Below are 17455 nucleotides of genomic sequence, written 5' to 3'. Positions count from 1 at the left end.
TGTTTTATCGCAGTTTGAAGAACATAAATAACTTTCCATGGGAGCATCGTGGGGGGTGGAATGGTCTCTATTGGAGTCCCCTGTCCAGCCTTAAATGAGGACCATCTTCCAAGATCTTTCATTAGATTTCAAATGGGGTTTGTGTCTCTCCCGATTCTTCCCCCCCCCACGGTCCCGCTTCAACCCATCCCTAGGCCATCGGACCGTGTCTGGAAATTTCAAGTGAAAAACCTTTGGCAAAAACAAAGTCTAGCAGAAACAACTGTGTTTGATTTTGAAGCTGGCAACATTTGACGCAACGAAAGGCAACACAATTCAATTCAATGCGATTCGAAGCGATGCCAAGCGATGCCTGCCGGGGACTCAAGTAATATTTACTCTGCTTTTCATGGAATTTAATTTATAATTTATTGAGTTCAGGCAGCACTGGAGCGGAGGCTCGTTTGCACAGTTGGCTTTGGCTTTGGGCTTAAATGGAATGGAATTTCGCCTGTTGTTCCTCAGGTAAACATTCATAATTCTACGATATACATACAATATGTCATAAATATTATTTCTGTGGCCGGTTGTATTTATTTTTCGCATATTTCTGTCGGAGGCGGAGGAGGTCAACCACAAGGTGCCAGAATATGCTCTTTTTATTCAGCGAATCTTGGATGGAGTTCTCCCCATTTACCTCTCCCATCAATTTATCAGACAAAGCCATCGCCAATGCCATTTCCTAGACCCCATACCAACAATTATCGGTAATAATAAACCACGACTAATCGGAAGATAGCCTAAGCCACTTACACATTTACCTAACGACTAAAACTTAGACACGCTTCCGCGTAAACCCGTTGGTCACACTGCAAAATAAACTCGAATAAAAGATGTAAAACTCGCTGGTGGGAATCTCTATCTAGGGGCCATAAAACCCGAACACTCCCCCCAATGGGTTCCGCATCGTAAATAGCAGTAGATACGGTTTTGGGCATGCTGCAGAAGCACAAGTCATTCAGGGCACGATCATCGATGCCCACTCCATAGTTTCGGTTACACATATATTGTTTCTTATCACTCCTGCAGTGTTTGCTGTCGATAAGTTGGCCCTGGGCTGCGATCAGTGGCAGCCACAGTAGGAGCCCAAGTTGTTGCCTTACTGACACCATTCCGCCCCGAGCCAAGTGTCAACAACCCACGAGGGCTTTGCCTCCAGTACCTCCAGTTGAATACCCTTGGAAAAGGGTATTACGATTAAGCGAACAAGGTTGCCGCAGAACGGGGGAACCCCGAAGATCCCCTATAAATGTGCCGAATATTCTGCATATCTTTCATGGAAATCCATTCTACATCCATCTTCCGAATTTCCCCTCAACCACAAGTCTCTTCGCTAGAAACAATCGCTCTTCAAGTGTATCTGTGTCTTCTGCTAGCCAATGCCGAACTTTATTTATTGTTTTCATTGATTCAAAGACTGTTTGAACTTAAGCCCATGACTCAGGGGGATTCGTACTTGTAAGACGTACAAAAACATCAATTATGGACTCTGAGTGCAATTGTGAAATTGATTATGGAGTGGCGCTTCTTTTACAGCTGATAATAAATACATACTCGAATGAGTCATGGGCTACCGAGACCCGCCTCCGCCTTGAGGTAGGTTTCTGATCTTTTTATTTGGCATTGACTTTGGTTCAAAGTCAGCTACGATGTCCGCTGGCTGGTGGAATGTCCGGCGAAGCCTAGACTGCCGTCAAACGGTCGACTAATCATATCTGAATATAGATTATGGCATAATCTCTTTTTGGTGGGGTCAAAGGTTTCAGATAAAAGCTGGTGCTTTCTGGTTTTCGAATGGGTTGCACCTAAATCGTATTTATATCCTTTGTCCCCGATGTTCTTTTCTGTCTGCGTTATGCAGCAGCTCTCCTCGGTCGTTTCTACGTTTCTGTCTGTTATCGGCGTCGCTTGGCACTTGATTTCTTCTTAAAAAATCGCTGAATACCTTATCGGAGCCCCTTTTTTCCCCCGTAAACACTAGGAAGCCCGCGTCCCGTGTCTATCTTTCAACATCAATTAAATATCAGCAATTTATTTATACTTACAATATACTCGCGCCCGTCGGGGACTTATAAATTATCAAAATTCGTTAATAAGACGACAGCGAACATTAAGATTATCTATAAATAATCTGACTCTGAGTCCAATTGTAATTCGAACACTCGCCTCACTCTCCGACTCTATAAATTATCAATATTTGTCGCTCTTTCGCGGCTCGATTTATTTATTAAGGTAATATTTGTAGTATTCGGTCGTAAATTGCTTAAAGGTTCAACGGTTATGGTCACAATTGGCTGAAAAGTTTGCTTCAAAAATATATTTATTAAAGATATATCTAGGATATTTAATGTGTGTGTGTGAGAGAGAGCATGCTATAAGTAAGAGTGCTGTTAGGTCAGGCCATGCAACATTCAACAAAGATACAAAGATATATTTATATAAATATACATATTTCAGGCATTCATGATGCAACGGGCTCGGATTTGGAGAGTCTCCTCTATGGCGCTGCCTCATTTGCATTGGCTTATGTGTGTGTGTGTGGGTTGTAGGTGTATTTGTTAGTTGCAACTTACCTGCGAACGGGTATCGCCAAATTGTCAACACTGCGTGACAAACTGGAAACATCTTGACTAGCCCTACGTGACCTGGCACATCAGGAGCCAATTAAATGTGAAAATTGTGCCAAAAAAACCATACGGGAAAGAAATGAAAAGAAAACGGGGGGAGGAAGGGTGGAGAAAATCATAAAGTAAATTAAAAGATAATTACGAAATGGACAAAAATCTTTGTTTAACAAACGCCAATTTGTGGAATGCACACGTAGTAGAGGGACGGTAGTCGTGGAAACCCACTATCGGGGATCTATTTCTACATAAGATATATGTAGTGCATATATTTATATAGAGGGGTTTACTTAGTAAGCGCGAGCGCTAATTGCTATGAAAATGTCACGTTCCTTCAAAACCGGAAGGCAAATCAAACATATTTATATATATTTCTAACTTTTGTACTTATGGATAAATACTTTGTGCCTTAAAAGCTGTATATGAGGGAGCTCTCCTTTCTATTCAAAGATTTCCTTGCTAAATATATATATTCCCATTTTAAGGAACAAGACATACCATCTTTTGCAATCGTTTACCAATTTTGATACTTAAACTTTAACCTATGAAAAACCAAGACATTTTATAATCCCCCATTAATAAGAAATGAGTGGCAAAAAATTCTCTGAAGTGCACAATAGCTTGGCAGGGCATTAGATTGCATTTTTTTTAACCAGCACAAAACATTCGGGGTACACGCCATGGAACCTAGAACCAACCATATGGCTGGCAGATACTTTATCTTAATTTGGGGGCTATTCAGGGGAGAGTCATATACGTACACGACCCTGCACGATATATCGTGCGCACGAGACTATCACATAATCGTACTCGTAAAAGAAGGTGTCGAAGAAATTTATGGAATGATTTATGAGAAAGGTGTTGAGGCTGTATATGGGTCAAGGGAATGGCGTGACCCATATGGAAGAATCCATTCCGGGAATGATTGGTTCAAAAGTGTGTGAAAAGGAGGATTTTAATATCATACCATTTTATGCAATATATTAGATAATTGTTTGCTTATTTAATTCATTAATTTCTATCACAAAATTAATGAAAATTTGTGCTTGTTTAATAGTGAAATTGAATCCATTTAATAATTAGCCTATCAGCTTTAAGAATCTGTTAAATTCAAATAGAATTCTGTTAAAAAATTGCAATTAATTATTATAATTAATGTTTTATGAGAATTAATTTATTATAAATGATAGATATCCATACTTTTTGATGTTAATTAATTACTATAGATGTATATCTGATGATTTTATTTCAATTAAATGAATACAATAGATGTGTGCTATTCTTTACACTCATTTTGCAATAATTTATTAGATTTTGTGTATCTTTGGGAGTTTTTGTTGGTTTTTGGATTGACATTGACCCAAAAAGTGCCCGGAACGGATGGTCAAAGCTCAATAAGCAATGAAAAGAGAGACGGACAATCAGAGAGACTTGCCGGTAGAGGGAGAGAGAGGGAGCAAGAGGTCGCGGTGGCCTACGTGCGTGCGATCATGCGTGGGGTATCTATCATATTTCATGGTTTGTAAAAGTCATAGAGATTGTGCTTCAGAGAAGTGGAAGCTAAGCTTATGGTCTGTGAATGGAGGCTTTAATTTCATTTAAATCAATCCAAATTGTGGTGGGAAAGTGTACTCCCCTGAATTCAGTCTAAAGATCAGCACTTAAGCAGTGAAATAAACACCCCAATTTAACCCCATTCCTGAGCTAAAACCCAGGTTCCTTTATCGCCTCCATAGGTCTTCGATATTCCCCAAAAGTCGGCTGACTAAAACGTTCGGCCTCTAATCGGTTGCTGTTCGAGTATATTTTTAACGATGCCCCTCCCATAAAGATACGGGCAAATGGCCAAATATTTGTGTTACCAAGACCATAAAACGCAGAACGATATGTGTGGCAATCCAGAAAAAGGCTAAAGAATGTGGAAAATTAGTGGGTTCCTCCAGCAGTTGGCTTACCAATAATATTGCGAGGTAAGTAAATCGTTTTGCATGTTGTAGTTGTGGAAAATGTTAATAAAACAATTGGTTTCTCATTACTTTCATTACCTAAAATTTCACTGGAAAGTTACACCTTTCGTTAGATTCATTCAACACTCAAAGATACACTCGTAACACTCAAATTAAATGCAATTTCTTGGATGGCAAATCCCTATGGTAGATAGCTCCAAGAGAAGGAAATTGATGCGTGTTTAGGGCGATCAATCATCCGCCTTGTCAGCCCCCTTCCCCTCCCCCGAGGATGGGTCGACAGATGAGGAATCGAAGTAAAACAAGCCAAAAGATAAACTCATTCGATTCCGACACTCTGTTGACTTTTAATGATTCAATTTGGCTGTCATTTGGCTGTAGTTTTCGTGTGGGAAATATTGATGACAAAATTAATTGGCTTGTCAGAGTAGGCCCCCACGGGTGGAGGCTCCCCACCCAGTGCCAGCACCAGTAGCTGGGAAAATACAAACAAAACGAGCCTCAAAGTCACTTCTTATCAAAAGAGACAGACAGAGAGAGAGGGACAGAGAGAGACTGCAGCACTTGTCTCCCGCGGCATCACGTGCCTTCTTTTCTGACTTTTCTTAAAGATATTAATTCCGTCTTTGATTGCCCGACTTTTCATAGTAAAATTATTTAAATTCTGCCTCTTCTGTGCTGTGCTTTTTTCCAACCCCATAATTAGAATTTTTATGCCGCATTGTTATCTTTTGTTTGCGTGGCCTTTCGTTTACTCGAAAAAAATGAGCAAAATAAAGCGAAAAAAAGGGGAAAAAAATGGTAAAAAAAATGTGGCCAGAATGTTGTTTGTATTTGTTCTCGCTCCTGCTACCGACTTAACGACAAAAGAAAAAGGTTAATTGGATTTTTGGACACTTTGGCTAGAGAGCGAAATGTGTGGAGGCCAACGGAGGAGTGGCTTGAGGAAGGGGGAGAACACTAAAACTAAAGACAAGATGCTAGAAGATAGTTGGTAAAGCAAATCACACTTGGTAGTCGTTTTATCATCATTATATCTATGATATATATCCATCATATCTAGCTTCCATGATCCCTGATCGAAGACCTTCATAGTAATCGTTTGCAACTGATTTGTGAATGAACATCAAAGTAAATATCATTCAAAAATATCCCTAATCACCCCTAGACGTCTTTTGAAGCCTCTTTAAACTTTCGTTGCATCTTCTTTTGGCTTTGTTTTCCCATTGATTCACATACAAATTATTCATCAAACCCCCTGGGGGCAGGGTCATTCGTTATTCAATCTGCACTTGAAATTAATCCTACCCCAAAAGCCAACCAGCGAGAAAAATCAACAAATGAGGCACACATTTGGGTGAAGGTTAGAGAAAGAAAAAAGAGACAAAAAAGGCAGCCCCCAGCCATCCATTCGTACTACTTCCACCTGCTCTGGGGCTATCATTACCGTTATCTTTATATATCTTTGGTAAATATTTAAATTCTCTCCAACAACTCTCTTAGTCACGACAATTGTTGTACATTTATGTTACATTAGAACAATCTTTGGGAACCTTTCGGAATCGACATTTTGTAATGCCTCTTCTGGTCGTGAGATTCCCAATGAACATATCAGCGGCCTGCCACAACTCGTTTGATCGAATTATATACCATTTGTATCCGATGTATTTACATAAAATCTAGTTTGAGTTTGAGATCTCTGTTTGCCCTGGCATTTAGCAGATGGACTCTAACATGGTGTTTGGGGGATCGCTCTGAGAAATTAGCAGCTTGTTTCGGGTCTTAGAAGATCTTCTCGACAGACGAGCCCCTTTGATGGTTTCCTCGATAGAACAAAAGATTTTCAAAGCGTTTTATATTGTATTTTTTTTCCTCTGGCCTTCACGTTTGTAAATTCCAGCAGAAAAGGGAATAAAAACAACATTTGCGTATTTTGGAAACCAGTTCCGAAAATTCAAAATATTTACACAAACTGAAACGGACAGCAGGGCGACAGGGCGGCAGAGAAAAGGCGGCAACGAGTGTTATCTTTCATTTAAATTGAAACTTGCTTTACGTAAAATTAAGATAAGAACCTGGCCGCCTTATCGGGCAGTGGAAAACACCCGAACACAGAGCAGCGACAGCGAAAAAACTAATTGAAATCAATGCAAATTTGAAATTTCATTAGGATGGCAGATATTTTCGATTTGTAGTAGGAAAAGAGCAGTTCTTTAAAACAGAATTTACAGAAGAGAAATATAGGAACGTTTCCCATATGGAATTGTAGAGTTTCCAAGTGAATACTACTCGTATTTCAGTCAATATCTTTCATTTCCGAAAGAGATATATGGAAATTTCAATACAATTTCTCTTAACAGTTGTATGGATACATTTGGCGCTATATTTTCAGCGTTGTCTTTCATTTTCAAGCCCCGAATATCACACTTTCTTCCAATCTTTTTTCCCCCATCCAAGAAATTGCCATTTAAATGCCTTTAAAGACTTCATTTAACACTAAAACATTATAAATATATTATTTAATAAGCTCTAAGTGGCTCCTGCCACATTTTGTAATAAATATTTAAGCAATTTGTATTTGTATTTTGCGATAAATTACGAATTATAATTAACACAGACACACACACAGAGGAGGAGCGTTTTTGTGGAATGGAATCCAGTTTTCAAAACACTTTCGATTTGCATAAAATTGTAATTTTTCGATCGACGGGTACGGAGAGTACGGGAGAACGGGAGAGAACGGATCACAGAACGGAGAACAGATCAAATGTCTCGCTACGCGACAGTTCCATTTCCAACTGACAAAAATGATCCCATGGGCTCCATAGAGCGGACGTTCTCTGGGGGTCTGCTCTGGGGTTCTGTCATTTGCTAATGGCATATGGGGGTATGGGACATGTGGGGGATGTTATCATATTGGATACGGTTGTGGTTGTGTGCGTGTGTGCTCTGGCCTCTTTTGCTTATAAAGAGAGTGACATTAATATATATATATATACATATATTGTATGTATTTATCAAATCAGCCAAGCGCAATAAAATGCCATCGTGGACTTTGTGCACACACGCACGTAATCATTCGGACTCGGAGACTGAGGCTCCAGCGATCCACACAGATCTTCACTCCATTTATGTACAATTCCATTTTAATTTCCATTTGGAACCCAAGCTCTGATGATATTGTGGAACCTGATCACTCTCTTTCGAAAGACTGCCTTAAGATCTGAATTTGGGTTAGCTCTTCCCTTTCTTAAGTCTTATCTGCTGCGACATTTTAATTTATGTATCTTTAGATATTCCTTTAAATATTTGCAGGGATTTTGGAGTGGAAGAACAGTAGCTAAATGTTCTGCAAACACAAATAAAAGATGCTGTGGTATGCAGAATTGAAATAGATATGGGAATGGCACCGATATGGCAAGTATCTTGCTAAAGATGAAGTTTCAGTTTTCTGCTGAAATCGGAATAAAATAAAATATATCCTATGGCCGTTCTATAGTTGTGGAGCCCCTTCAGACGACCATCAAATGGATCTCTTATAAGTTATATTCTTGGCACAAATATTTGTTTCCCTAAGAACTATTTAAAGAATTCCTTTCAAATGTCATAATCCCTCCTTTCGATTGTAATCTTTTAATTCTAATCGTATCATCTGTTTAGTTCTCATTTCATTTGAATAACTATGTGAATTCCTTCCTGGATTTGTCATTTCGATTGTAAACTTTCCTTTTTGATCACCATAATAATCTCATCTAAAGCTTGTAAATATATTTGCATAAATACATATTTAGCCACCGACTAACTAATCGATGCTTTGGCGATCAATCATCCAATCAGGGAACCAGCCAGCTGTCTGTACGATTACATTCCATTATAAATGTATTAACTTGTTGCGAATATTAATGGATCTGCCGCCAAGTTGAGGAATTTGTCAAGCCCTGACGGTTAGGGTAATCAATTTCTCTATATAATAAATTTCTCTACAATATATTCATAATAAAACACACCACACGCACACACCGATCCGATGAATGGATTACATCAACCGATAAACTGGTTCCCCATTCCCATTCCCATTAGAGAATTGAGCCGCAGAAAAACAAACACATTGTATTTTATAAATTGTAAACAAATAGTCGAAGGAAACCAGTCGAAACGTTGTTACCCAGCGTTGCTCCTAACATTAAGGAAGCCAGGTGTTCAAAGAGCCAAGCGACAAGTATCTGTCTATAATCCGTATATACCGATGATCCCATCGAAAAGTGTTCTCGCAATCTACTGGACATTTTAATACACCCCCGTACTCTTTGAGTAATGGGTATAAATATGTACCCCCTTAAGTACGGCTGTGTTGGGGCTCTAAAAAGTGAATTACGGCTCAATTGGCTGTTCGATTCGAATGGCCCATAAAGAGAGATAGATGCTGATACGAACACGAACCTCTACTCGTATGCCATGGGCTTCCAGCTACAGCTCTTTGGCCACCCCAGCCCATAAATCGTGCGATTATAAACCATTGGCGTCGTATAATAAAGAATACTTTCCAGCCATAATATTTGCCAAGTGCCTGTCGCAAATTTAGTGTTCGAAAAAGAGAGCCAGCGAGAGAGAGAGCGAACTCTATCCGACGACAGGTGTAGTACTCAAAAGTCTTGAAGGGTTCCCCATACGATAGGCTTCGGTGTGTTTTCTAGTACGAATTTCCGATAAGTACAAGTGTTTTTAGAATTTGCTTGATATTAAGACACTTTCAAGTGTGAATTTTGACATTGGTCTACTTCCAATGAGGATTGTACATACATATCTGTAAGAAATGAGTCATGTGAACTCTTTTTTGGACTCTCAAGTGTCTGGGGTATTAAGTAATAGGGGCATGGCGCCTACTGGGGGCTGTTATTCACAAGAATCTAGATAAAGATTAGTAAATGTGATTTTTACAGCAGAATGAGTCAGAAATAATCAGATATGTTGTACTTCGAGTACGGGTCTGTATTAGTTGCGCCATCTGTTCTCTATAATCAATGTAATCCACTCGTTTATTGTTCTGAATATCTTGTATCTTTCATGCTAATCTCTCCCTTGATTGCTGCATTGATTTCCTAATATTCTCAAGTATAATTTCCCTGTTCTGATATTTGATTTGCCTTGAACCTGTCAATATTATCTTTTCAATGGTTTCTTGTTATCAAATGGAATAACTGTGCAAGTGTTTCGTATTTCAAAATGTTTTTCCCACTGAGGAGATACTTGAAACGAAAGAAAAGTACTAGGAAAAACCCTTGGGAATTCCATCTTTGGAATCAATCTTTGTGCATTTGGGAACATTCCAAGAACAACAGCAAAAACGCTTCTCAGCGAAACGTCATGCACACGCCATGCATGTAGGCCAATTTTGCTATTCTTCGGCGTTCGCTTGTGCGACTCGTGGGAGCTCATATGGGAGCTGCTGCTGTAGAAGATACAGAGGTCTTCAATAAAGTGGAATATCGACATTGAATTGTACTTGAAGAAAAGCAAAGTTTCAGTTCCCAAAAGATACATCGATCTTGAATGATCTTTCTTTCTAATTCTGGGAATATTTCCCAAAAGGTAATGATTCCGCCTGGATGTGTGGCCTCTAGTCTCTCCTAAGTACTTATGCACTTACTTTTCATTGCAGTGCCAGAAAGAGTTCTACCCAAGTACTCTCCACGCTCTAGACCTTCTAGACAGTATCTATCTATCTGACTTCTCAGACGATTTACGATATTTGCATACGCACAACACACATTGCATATAAGCTGCTTAAACATTTACTCAAATTGTTTTGGTATTTAAGCAACTACCGAGCACTGCAAGCCCAGGCCCCTGCGCTGCCTCTGAGCATCTTTCATTAGGAAAACCAACAGACAGATAGACTGACAGTCAGTTAGACAGACAGACAGACAGAACCGGCCGGCGCATGGGAGAAACAGAAGCCACTGCTACTCGTAAATTGGTATCCCCAAAAGCCATCTGCGGGGGAGACGACACGTCGCCAAACTGTGCAAACACTCACGTGAGATCCACAGACGGAGCTCTCTATTTGTTTGGGGGCCACAAAAGCTTAATTAACAGTTTCAAGTGTGTCTGTGCGAGCTTTTGGGTTTTTTTTTTGTTGTATTTGTGCTGGAGATTTATCCCCGAGCCATAAATGATCCAAAAAGAACCACAAGACCATTGTGTGTGTTTTTTTTTGTATTTTATTGCGGGTATTGTTCCATCGAATCGAATGATTTGGGTATTATTTTGCCAAGCTTCAGAGCTCAAGTCAATGAAGATTTAGCAGTGCTTCCAAGTTTAAACCAATAGATCTTTAGAGGACCTTGAAATGGGCACTTTTGTCGACTGCTAAGCCACACTGGGAAAGGGTGAAGGATCATGAGCAAATCTTCATGTCTGGTATCGCTAATATCGGGTTTTATGGAGGCTTTTAGTGGGTCTACTGATACGAAAATATGAATTGTAATCCCTACGTTTCCACGATTTGTGCGATTCTTCCGACCATCGTGAATGCCATCCACTGGTCACTCCCATATCGCGTGCCATAAAAACGTGATGGCTTTCCAGTTAAAGTTACCTCAGACTGCGAGTGTGCCAATCAGTAGAGTACGTACTACTTGGAGACCTGCTGTTGGGGGCACACTTGGGGGCATCGGCAAATAGTATCGTCAATTAGTGTTATTGTCGTTGCCGTTGCCGTTGTCGTTGGACAATTCCCCCGATATTTGTGTGTACAACGGTCCATTAATTCGTTGCCACAACTTTAATTGACATTGAAAATTGTACAAATTGTAAAGTGCGGCCTGCGACAATAGTCCAAAGATCTCTTACATAAAAAGGGGAATGAAACCTGATCGAGATATATGTCTATGATAATCTTTATCAATGAACTATCATTAATAACTAATTTGCATGCGGCTCTCGGAATGTCTTTCTGTTTGTTTTAATTAAAAAAATTCAAAAAATGGACCAAAGTTCAAGAAACAATTTCCCTTGGCCTTTGGGGAAAAGCTCGCTTTCAATTAGAACCAATCTTTTGATATAACATGCCCACCCACTCTTTGAGAAGGAGAGAGAGAGAGAGGAGCAGAGAATTTCCCCATTGTTTCTCGTTTTTAATTAAGCAAGAAAACCGATGCAAAAACAGAAAACAAAACAATCAGCAAATAAACAAGAAAATAATTAAAAATGCAAAACAATATACGATATAATCGAGAAATTGAAATCAAAAATCGAGACTTGAGCAAAGTGTGACATGAAAATACGATACGTACGATTATTCCCAAAAAAAGAGGAGAAATTATGGTAATTAAAAGCAAGATAAAAGGTTGGTTGTATTCGTTTTTTAAGGAAGCACAAATCAGGGGTGCAAAAAAACAAACAAATAACTCAAAAGTAAAACAAAGAAAACATCCTGCAGGATGCGGATCCCATCGGAGATGAGAGAGGGAGACAGTATAATATTATATTATATTATATTGTGCGATTTTTAATTGCCTTTTGGGGCCCTGGGGGCTAGGATTTTGTGTGTAATTATTATTATAATAATATCTACTCGTATAATGGGGCTTATTTCGTGCGATAGACAGTCCGCTAATGGACCGAGAGGCGGCTTGGCGTACGCGTACCCCCGAAGGCTAAAAAGAGATCGAACCGCAGAGTCGGGGGCGTCGTCTGAGCCAATGACTTGGCAACGGGGGATACGTCGAGGTCGAGGTCGGGGTCACCAAACGTAACGTACGACGGTACACGGCTGAAGGTCAATCAACGGCAGAAGAGAGGAATTAGCACTGGGAATGCTGTGAATCATGTATTTAAGCTATCTTTTGTATTTGTCTCTTCTAATCCCATCTATATGGCTCTCTTTCTCTCTCCCAGCGTGGCTTTGCAATGTACATCTTCGTGGAAAACACTTTTCCCTTAGTAGATATGAAACACTTTGTTTTAAAAGCTTTTCTTTGATAAAGGCAAAGCTGTTTAAATTTTGTATTCAAATGTTAAAATGTTTTCCTGGTTTCTGAGTTTTTCTATATAACGCATTCAGAGTGGAACCCAGAAAAAACTTATTTCCAAAACAGATTTTGAAGAATCTTAAAAGAAAGGTAGAATTCATCCATTTGTGTCTCCCCAGGAGTTCCATGATGATTCCTCAGATATTCCTCATAGAAAGTATCTTGCAGGTAGAGTGGATTTTTCTAAAGATATTTCCAACCTATTCCTAATAAAAATACTATGTATTTTTCCATCTTAAGCATCCAAAATCTAAATGGAGTCCAAAATTGTTTATTCGAACCCCCCAAAAAGTCGAGCAGATAATTGCCACGCGTCATGCAGCAGCGCCCCTCAGTCGATAACAAGCTTCGGCTTTGGTATCGCTTTGGACACCCCAACCAGAAATAAACCTCACAGCAGGAAATGGCCGCATTCTCCGCTGATCGGATCCATTTGTATCTTTCGGGTGTGAGTACCTTTCGAATGAGTGTTTAGGGTGGGGTGGGGTGTGTGTTCATGCCAGTAAATTAATCACAGGTTTCGACATTTGTTAGTTAAACATTCGCATGCCCAAGAGACATCGGCAGGGGCAGGGGCAGGGACTATCCCCAGTCGGATGCAGCGTTTTATGGTTTAGTCACGTGGCAAGGCAAGGCGTTTGTTAAACACGAGGTAGAGATGAGGCTCTCTCGGAGAGTCTCGGACGAACCTGTTTTTGAAATTATCTGGCACAAATATATTCCACCAGGAGTGGCGCTTCTCGCGCGGAAAGTACTCCCCGTGCTCGCGGGGATCGATGATGTCATCGTCCTCGTTCTCGTCCTCGTCATCGGCCTGCCGGCCAGCACTGACGTCGTTCGTGAGGTCGCTGTGGGACTCGCTGTAGGTCATGCCCGCCGTGGAGTCGAGGCTCCGCTGATTGATGTAATCCATCTTCTTGCGCCGATGGCGGTCGAGCTTCGTCTGCAGGGAGCTGCGCCGACGGCGCTGCGGCGCCGCCTCATAGGAGGAGTTCAGGCCCTGCAGCACGGGACGGGGCGTCTGGCTGCCATCCTCGAAGTATGTCTGTTTGCCGGGCTCGTTCGGGGAGCTGGCGCGTATGTTCTCCTCCGAGCTGTAGACCGCGATCTCGGGACTGTTGGTGGGCGTGCCACTGCCGTCGCTCTTCTCGCTGCGCACAGCCGATTCATACGAGTCTTTGGTGGAGTTCTGCAGAGGAGAAGAGAAGAAAACAGAGACTATGGGTGCTGAAGATCACAGATCGTAAAGCTAGGGATTCTCACCTTGCTGCTATCGCGACGTAGAAAGGAGACCGCTATGGAGCTGCGTCTCTTTTGGCTTTTGTCCGACTTGAGGCCCGAGAAGAGGCCCAGGGCCAGGGAGCTGCGTCGCGGCGGCTTCTGGGGCGGCAGTGGGGCTGTGATGTTGAGGCTGCTCTCATCGGCGGCATCGCCTTCGTGCTCGTCGATGTTCACCAGCGATGGTATCGAGGCGCTGGCCCAGTCTTTGCGCAGGCGATACTTTCCGTTATCGATGATGCTCATGTTGTGGCTATCGGATATCGGGTATCGTCTATCGAATCTGGTTGCACTCGCTTAATGGGGTGGGAGGGAGGTTTTACCGTTATGCGCTGCAAGTATTGTTTATGTTTCGATTAATTATCGATATCTCTCTGCTAATTGCTGCGCTCCAATTGTTGCACCTCTCTCTCTCGCTCTCTCTCTCTCTCTCTCTGTCTCTGTTTCTGTGGTTGCAAAACTTTTACTTTCAATGAACTCCATTGAACCGAACATTAGCGTGGTAATTAGCAGGCCGTTGTCGGTCGACTGGAACGACTGCAACGACTGTAACGACTGTCGTTGCTGTTGTTGTCATTGTCGGGGCGTTGACAACAAAAGCCACCCCCCGCTCAGCCATGTCTCCCTTGGAATATCTAATCATAAGTGCAACGATGGCTCACGAGTGTCTATCCATCAAATGGGGCTTGCCTCGGGGATCAGAGGTGGAGGGAGTCGGGCAGAAGGGGGTCACAGAAGGGGTAAACAGAGGCGGTGGGAATCAGAGCTTGGGTTCATTATGGGATTGTCGTAGATAAAGTCACATCTTCACACTGCGATCCATAGATACCTCTACTGATCGAAAGAATCAAGTGATTTCAACTTGAAAGAAGAACTTTTGGTTCAACTTCGGAGGGAAATGATCTAGGAGATCATGGAATAGTTAAAGGCTACCTTTCAATAGATAAAAGGTGCCTATGTCAACCATCAAATGATCTCTACAACTATGGTAAGACGAATATAGAAGCGAAATATCAAAGATCATTATAAAAATATCAAAATTTAGTGCTCAAAACTGGATAAATATATCCCCTCTTTTTGGATACTCTAGAATACAGGGTACCCTGAATGAGGCTCGCATCCCTAAATGATCTTCAGGCGATCTAAAGAAGAAAAAGCTTCCTATGAAGAACGTCAACTTCAAAGGAAACGAAATTAAGGTGGGATCCTGAGCGGAACTCGCAAAAACTAACCAAAAAGTAAGGCAAAACACTTCCAAAACGTATACAAGAGGCTTTTTAGCCAATCCAGCAGATTTGTACCTGTCCATCATTCCAAAAGAACCTTGAGAAAGCATTTTTTTATGATCTAGAAAACAATTTACATCAAAATTATAGCAATTTCGGACAGATCTTAGGTAGAACTTTCAGAAGTAACCCAACATTTATATCCTGCTCTGAAGAAACTCGTCCAAAATATAAACGAAACTAAGAGGCTAAAATACCATCCAGAAATCGGTTTCTAGGCGTACTAGAACTGAATTAAGTGCCTATGTGGTCCATTAACCTCACTAGAATAGAAAACTAGGTAAAATCTTAAAAGAAACTTGCAAAAACCTATAAAGAACTCTTCCAAACGGTTTATGAGTTCCCTGGTTCGTAGAGCTTCAAAAAACTAGACTCATTGTAGCCACAGCCCTCTCACTTTTATCCCCCAACTAAATGTTACACAATATTACGCTTAAAATAATCGTATATTAGCCACTCCATTAGCCGGGGAGCAGAGGAATGCCACAGCCACAGCCCCGGCAAAAAAGTTAAAAACTTAATAATGCAAATTAAATGAAAAACTTCATGACATCATAGTCGTACTGGCACTCACATGAGTCGTCGCTTTTTGCGGGGTCTATAACAATAGGGAGATACAGAGATACAAAACACAACCTACGACAACAATCGGCGTGAGGCGCGGCAACAGAGGGGCAGCGCAGCGCAGGGCAGGGCAGGGCGCTGGAGCCATGGCTTATTACAGAAACCAGCACGAAAGATTCAATGAACAACAAATGCTACGGGGATGATGATTATACGATGACGATGACTGAGAATCGCGGACTTGGCTGCGAAACCGAAAGTGTTTCCTGCCCTAGAACTTGGCTTGGCGAACAATGGATACGAAAGCGACAAGTGACTTAAGGGGCGTCTCTCTACACACACACACACACACACACACACACACACACAAGCCAGATACAGATACATCGCTAAACAGTTGTCAGATGCCACAATTTAACGCCAGATCAAACGCCACCCCACGGCACGGCACGCCACAGTCGTGTGTATAAATTTTCAATTCCCACGTTTTGCTCGGGAGATCTTTTGATTGAGATTCCGGCCAATTATGGTACCCTTGAAGACGGAGGGTATAAGAGGCTTTGGCAAGAGGTTTGTCGGGCAGCTAGAAAGTATCTAGATACTTGAATAGTTCTTGTCTTGTGGTGTTTGAGCTATTTTACTTCTGTAAGGGTACCTAAAGGGTCCAGCATTTTCCCGAACTTCTGCCAAGTCCCCCGTTTATCAGAGATCTTAGTGAGCGCATCTAAATTGTAGTTAATCTCGCTAGGGATTGGAGGTAGGAGAAAGGCGGCTAATTGTCGGCTTAGGTCATTAGACCCCACACGACAACCGACGTGACGTCTCTCGCCGCGAACCGAGTGCCAAGTTTTGTGTGGGACTTGTTTGTGGGGCTTGTCCATGGCTCAAGTATTGCCCGTAGCTCCGATGATTAGATCCGATCCCCACTTAAGAGCACATAAGTGGGAGGTCTTACAAGCGCATGTCCCTGGTATTATCTTTGGAGAGGCGACAAAACACTCGAAAAACCGCACACCGAAGGCACTTCCAGGGAGGGGCCCTGGATCTGCATCCATCCATCCATCCAACCATATAGGAAGCCAGCAATTTGAGCATATGCTACGACGGTATTCCAACAAAAAAGGTAACCTTGAAAGTTGAAAAAAGCTAACGACCACAACCGGTCGTGCTCCGGTCGTGCTGTGGTCGCTCCAAGGTGTTTACACTGTAAGCCGGAACGGAACAGTAGAGTGCAGTAGAAATGATCAAAGTTTACGCTTCACGCAGTCCAGACGGTCTGGGGGGTAGCTCTTAGCCGTCTCAGCCATTATTTATAAGCCATTCACAGAGTCCGCATATTTATGGGGTCGTCGGTCGATCAATTGTGCAACGTCCCGCCGCATAAATGAATAAAACTCTCGATTTCGGGGCGGCCTCCTCACTGTGTCAATGTCATGGCATTTCAAGCGAATAAAAACAAACATTCGACTCTTTGGCCCACTATTTCTGTGCGTTCCGGAGGTTATTCATCTTTCTCTTTTGTATTTCGATCTGATTCCATTTCCCATGGAAAATGTATGGAAAATGGAAAATTTTCCAATGCAAAACTCCACAAGAATGGAAAACTACAGCACGTGATAAGCCATAGTGGGACTGATAAGGACGCAATCGCAGTGCCAGTCCGC

At 41.6% G+C, this 17455-nt stretch overlaps 1 protein-coding gene across 19 annotated transcripts in view; it reads right to left on the bottom strand.

Annotated features, from left to right (window-relative positions):
- Positions 1-17455, bottom strand: part of LOC108154930 (TLD domain-containing protein 2) — a 94604-nt gene that overhangs the window by 41601 nt on the left and 35548 nt on the right. For 9 of the 19 annotated variants that reach the window (XM_033389214.1, XM_033389206.1, XM_033389208.1 and 6 more), the window contains exons 3-5: positions 13927-14273; positions 13353-13852; positions 2613-2684 (exon numbers count right to left, since the gene is read on the bottom strand). The exons of 3 other annotated variants lie outside the window; for them this stretch is intronic. In XM_033389214.1, coding sequence (XP_033245105.1) covers positions 2613-2684; positions 13353-13852; positions 13927-14187 — 833 coding nt within the window. In that variant the 5' untranslated portion in view covers positions 14188-14273. Of the gene's footprint in view, positions 1-2612; positions 2685-4618; positions 4669-13352; positions 13853-13926; positions 14274-17455 lie in introns of those variants that run through there. 7 more of the 19 variants (XM_033389215.1, XM_017285406.2, XM_017285405.2 and 4 more) reach the window with 2 other exon arrangements.

This window comes from Drosophila miranda, chromosome 2 (genome assembly GCF_003369915.1).
Source record: "Drosophila miranda strain MSH22 chromosome 2, D.miranda_PacBio2.1, whole genome shotgun sequence".
NCBI classification, from domain to species: Eukaryota; Metazoa; Arthropoda; class Insecta; order Diptera; family Drosophilidae; genus Drosophila; species Drosophila miranda.
Note: the sequence above shows the minus strand (reverse complement) of the source record. Positions and strands in the feature narration are given on the sequence as shown.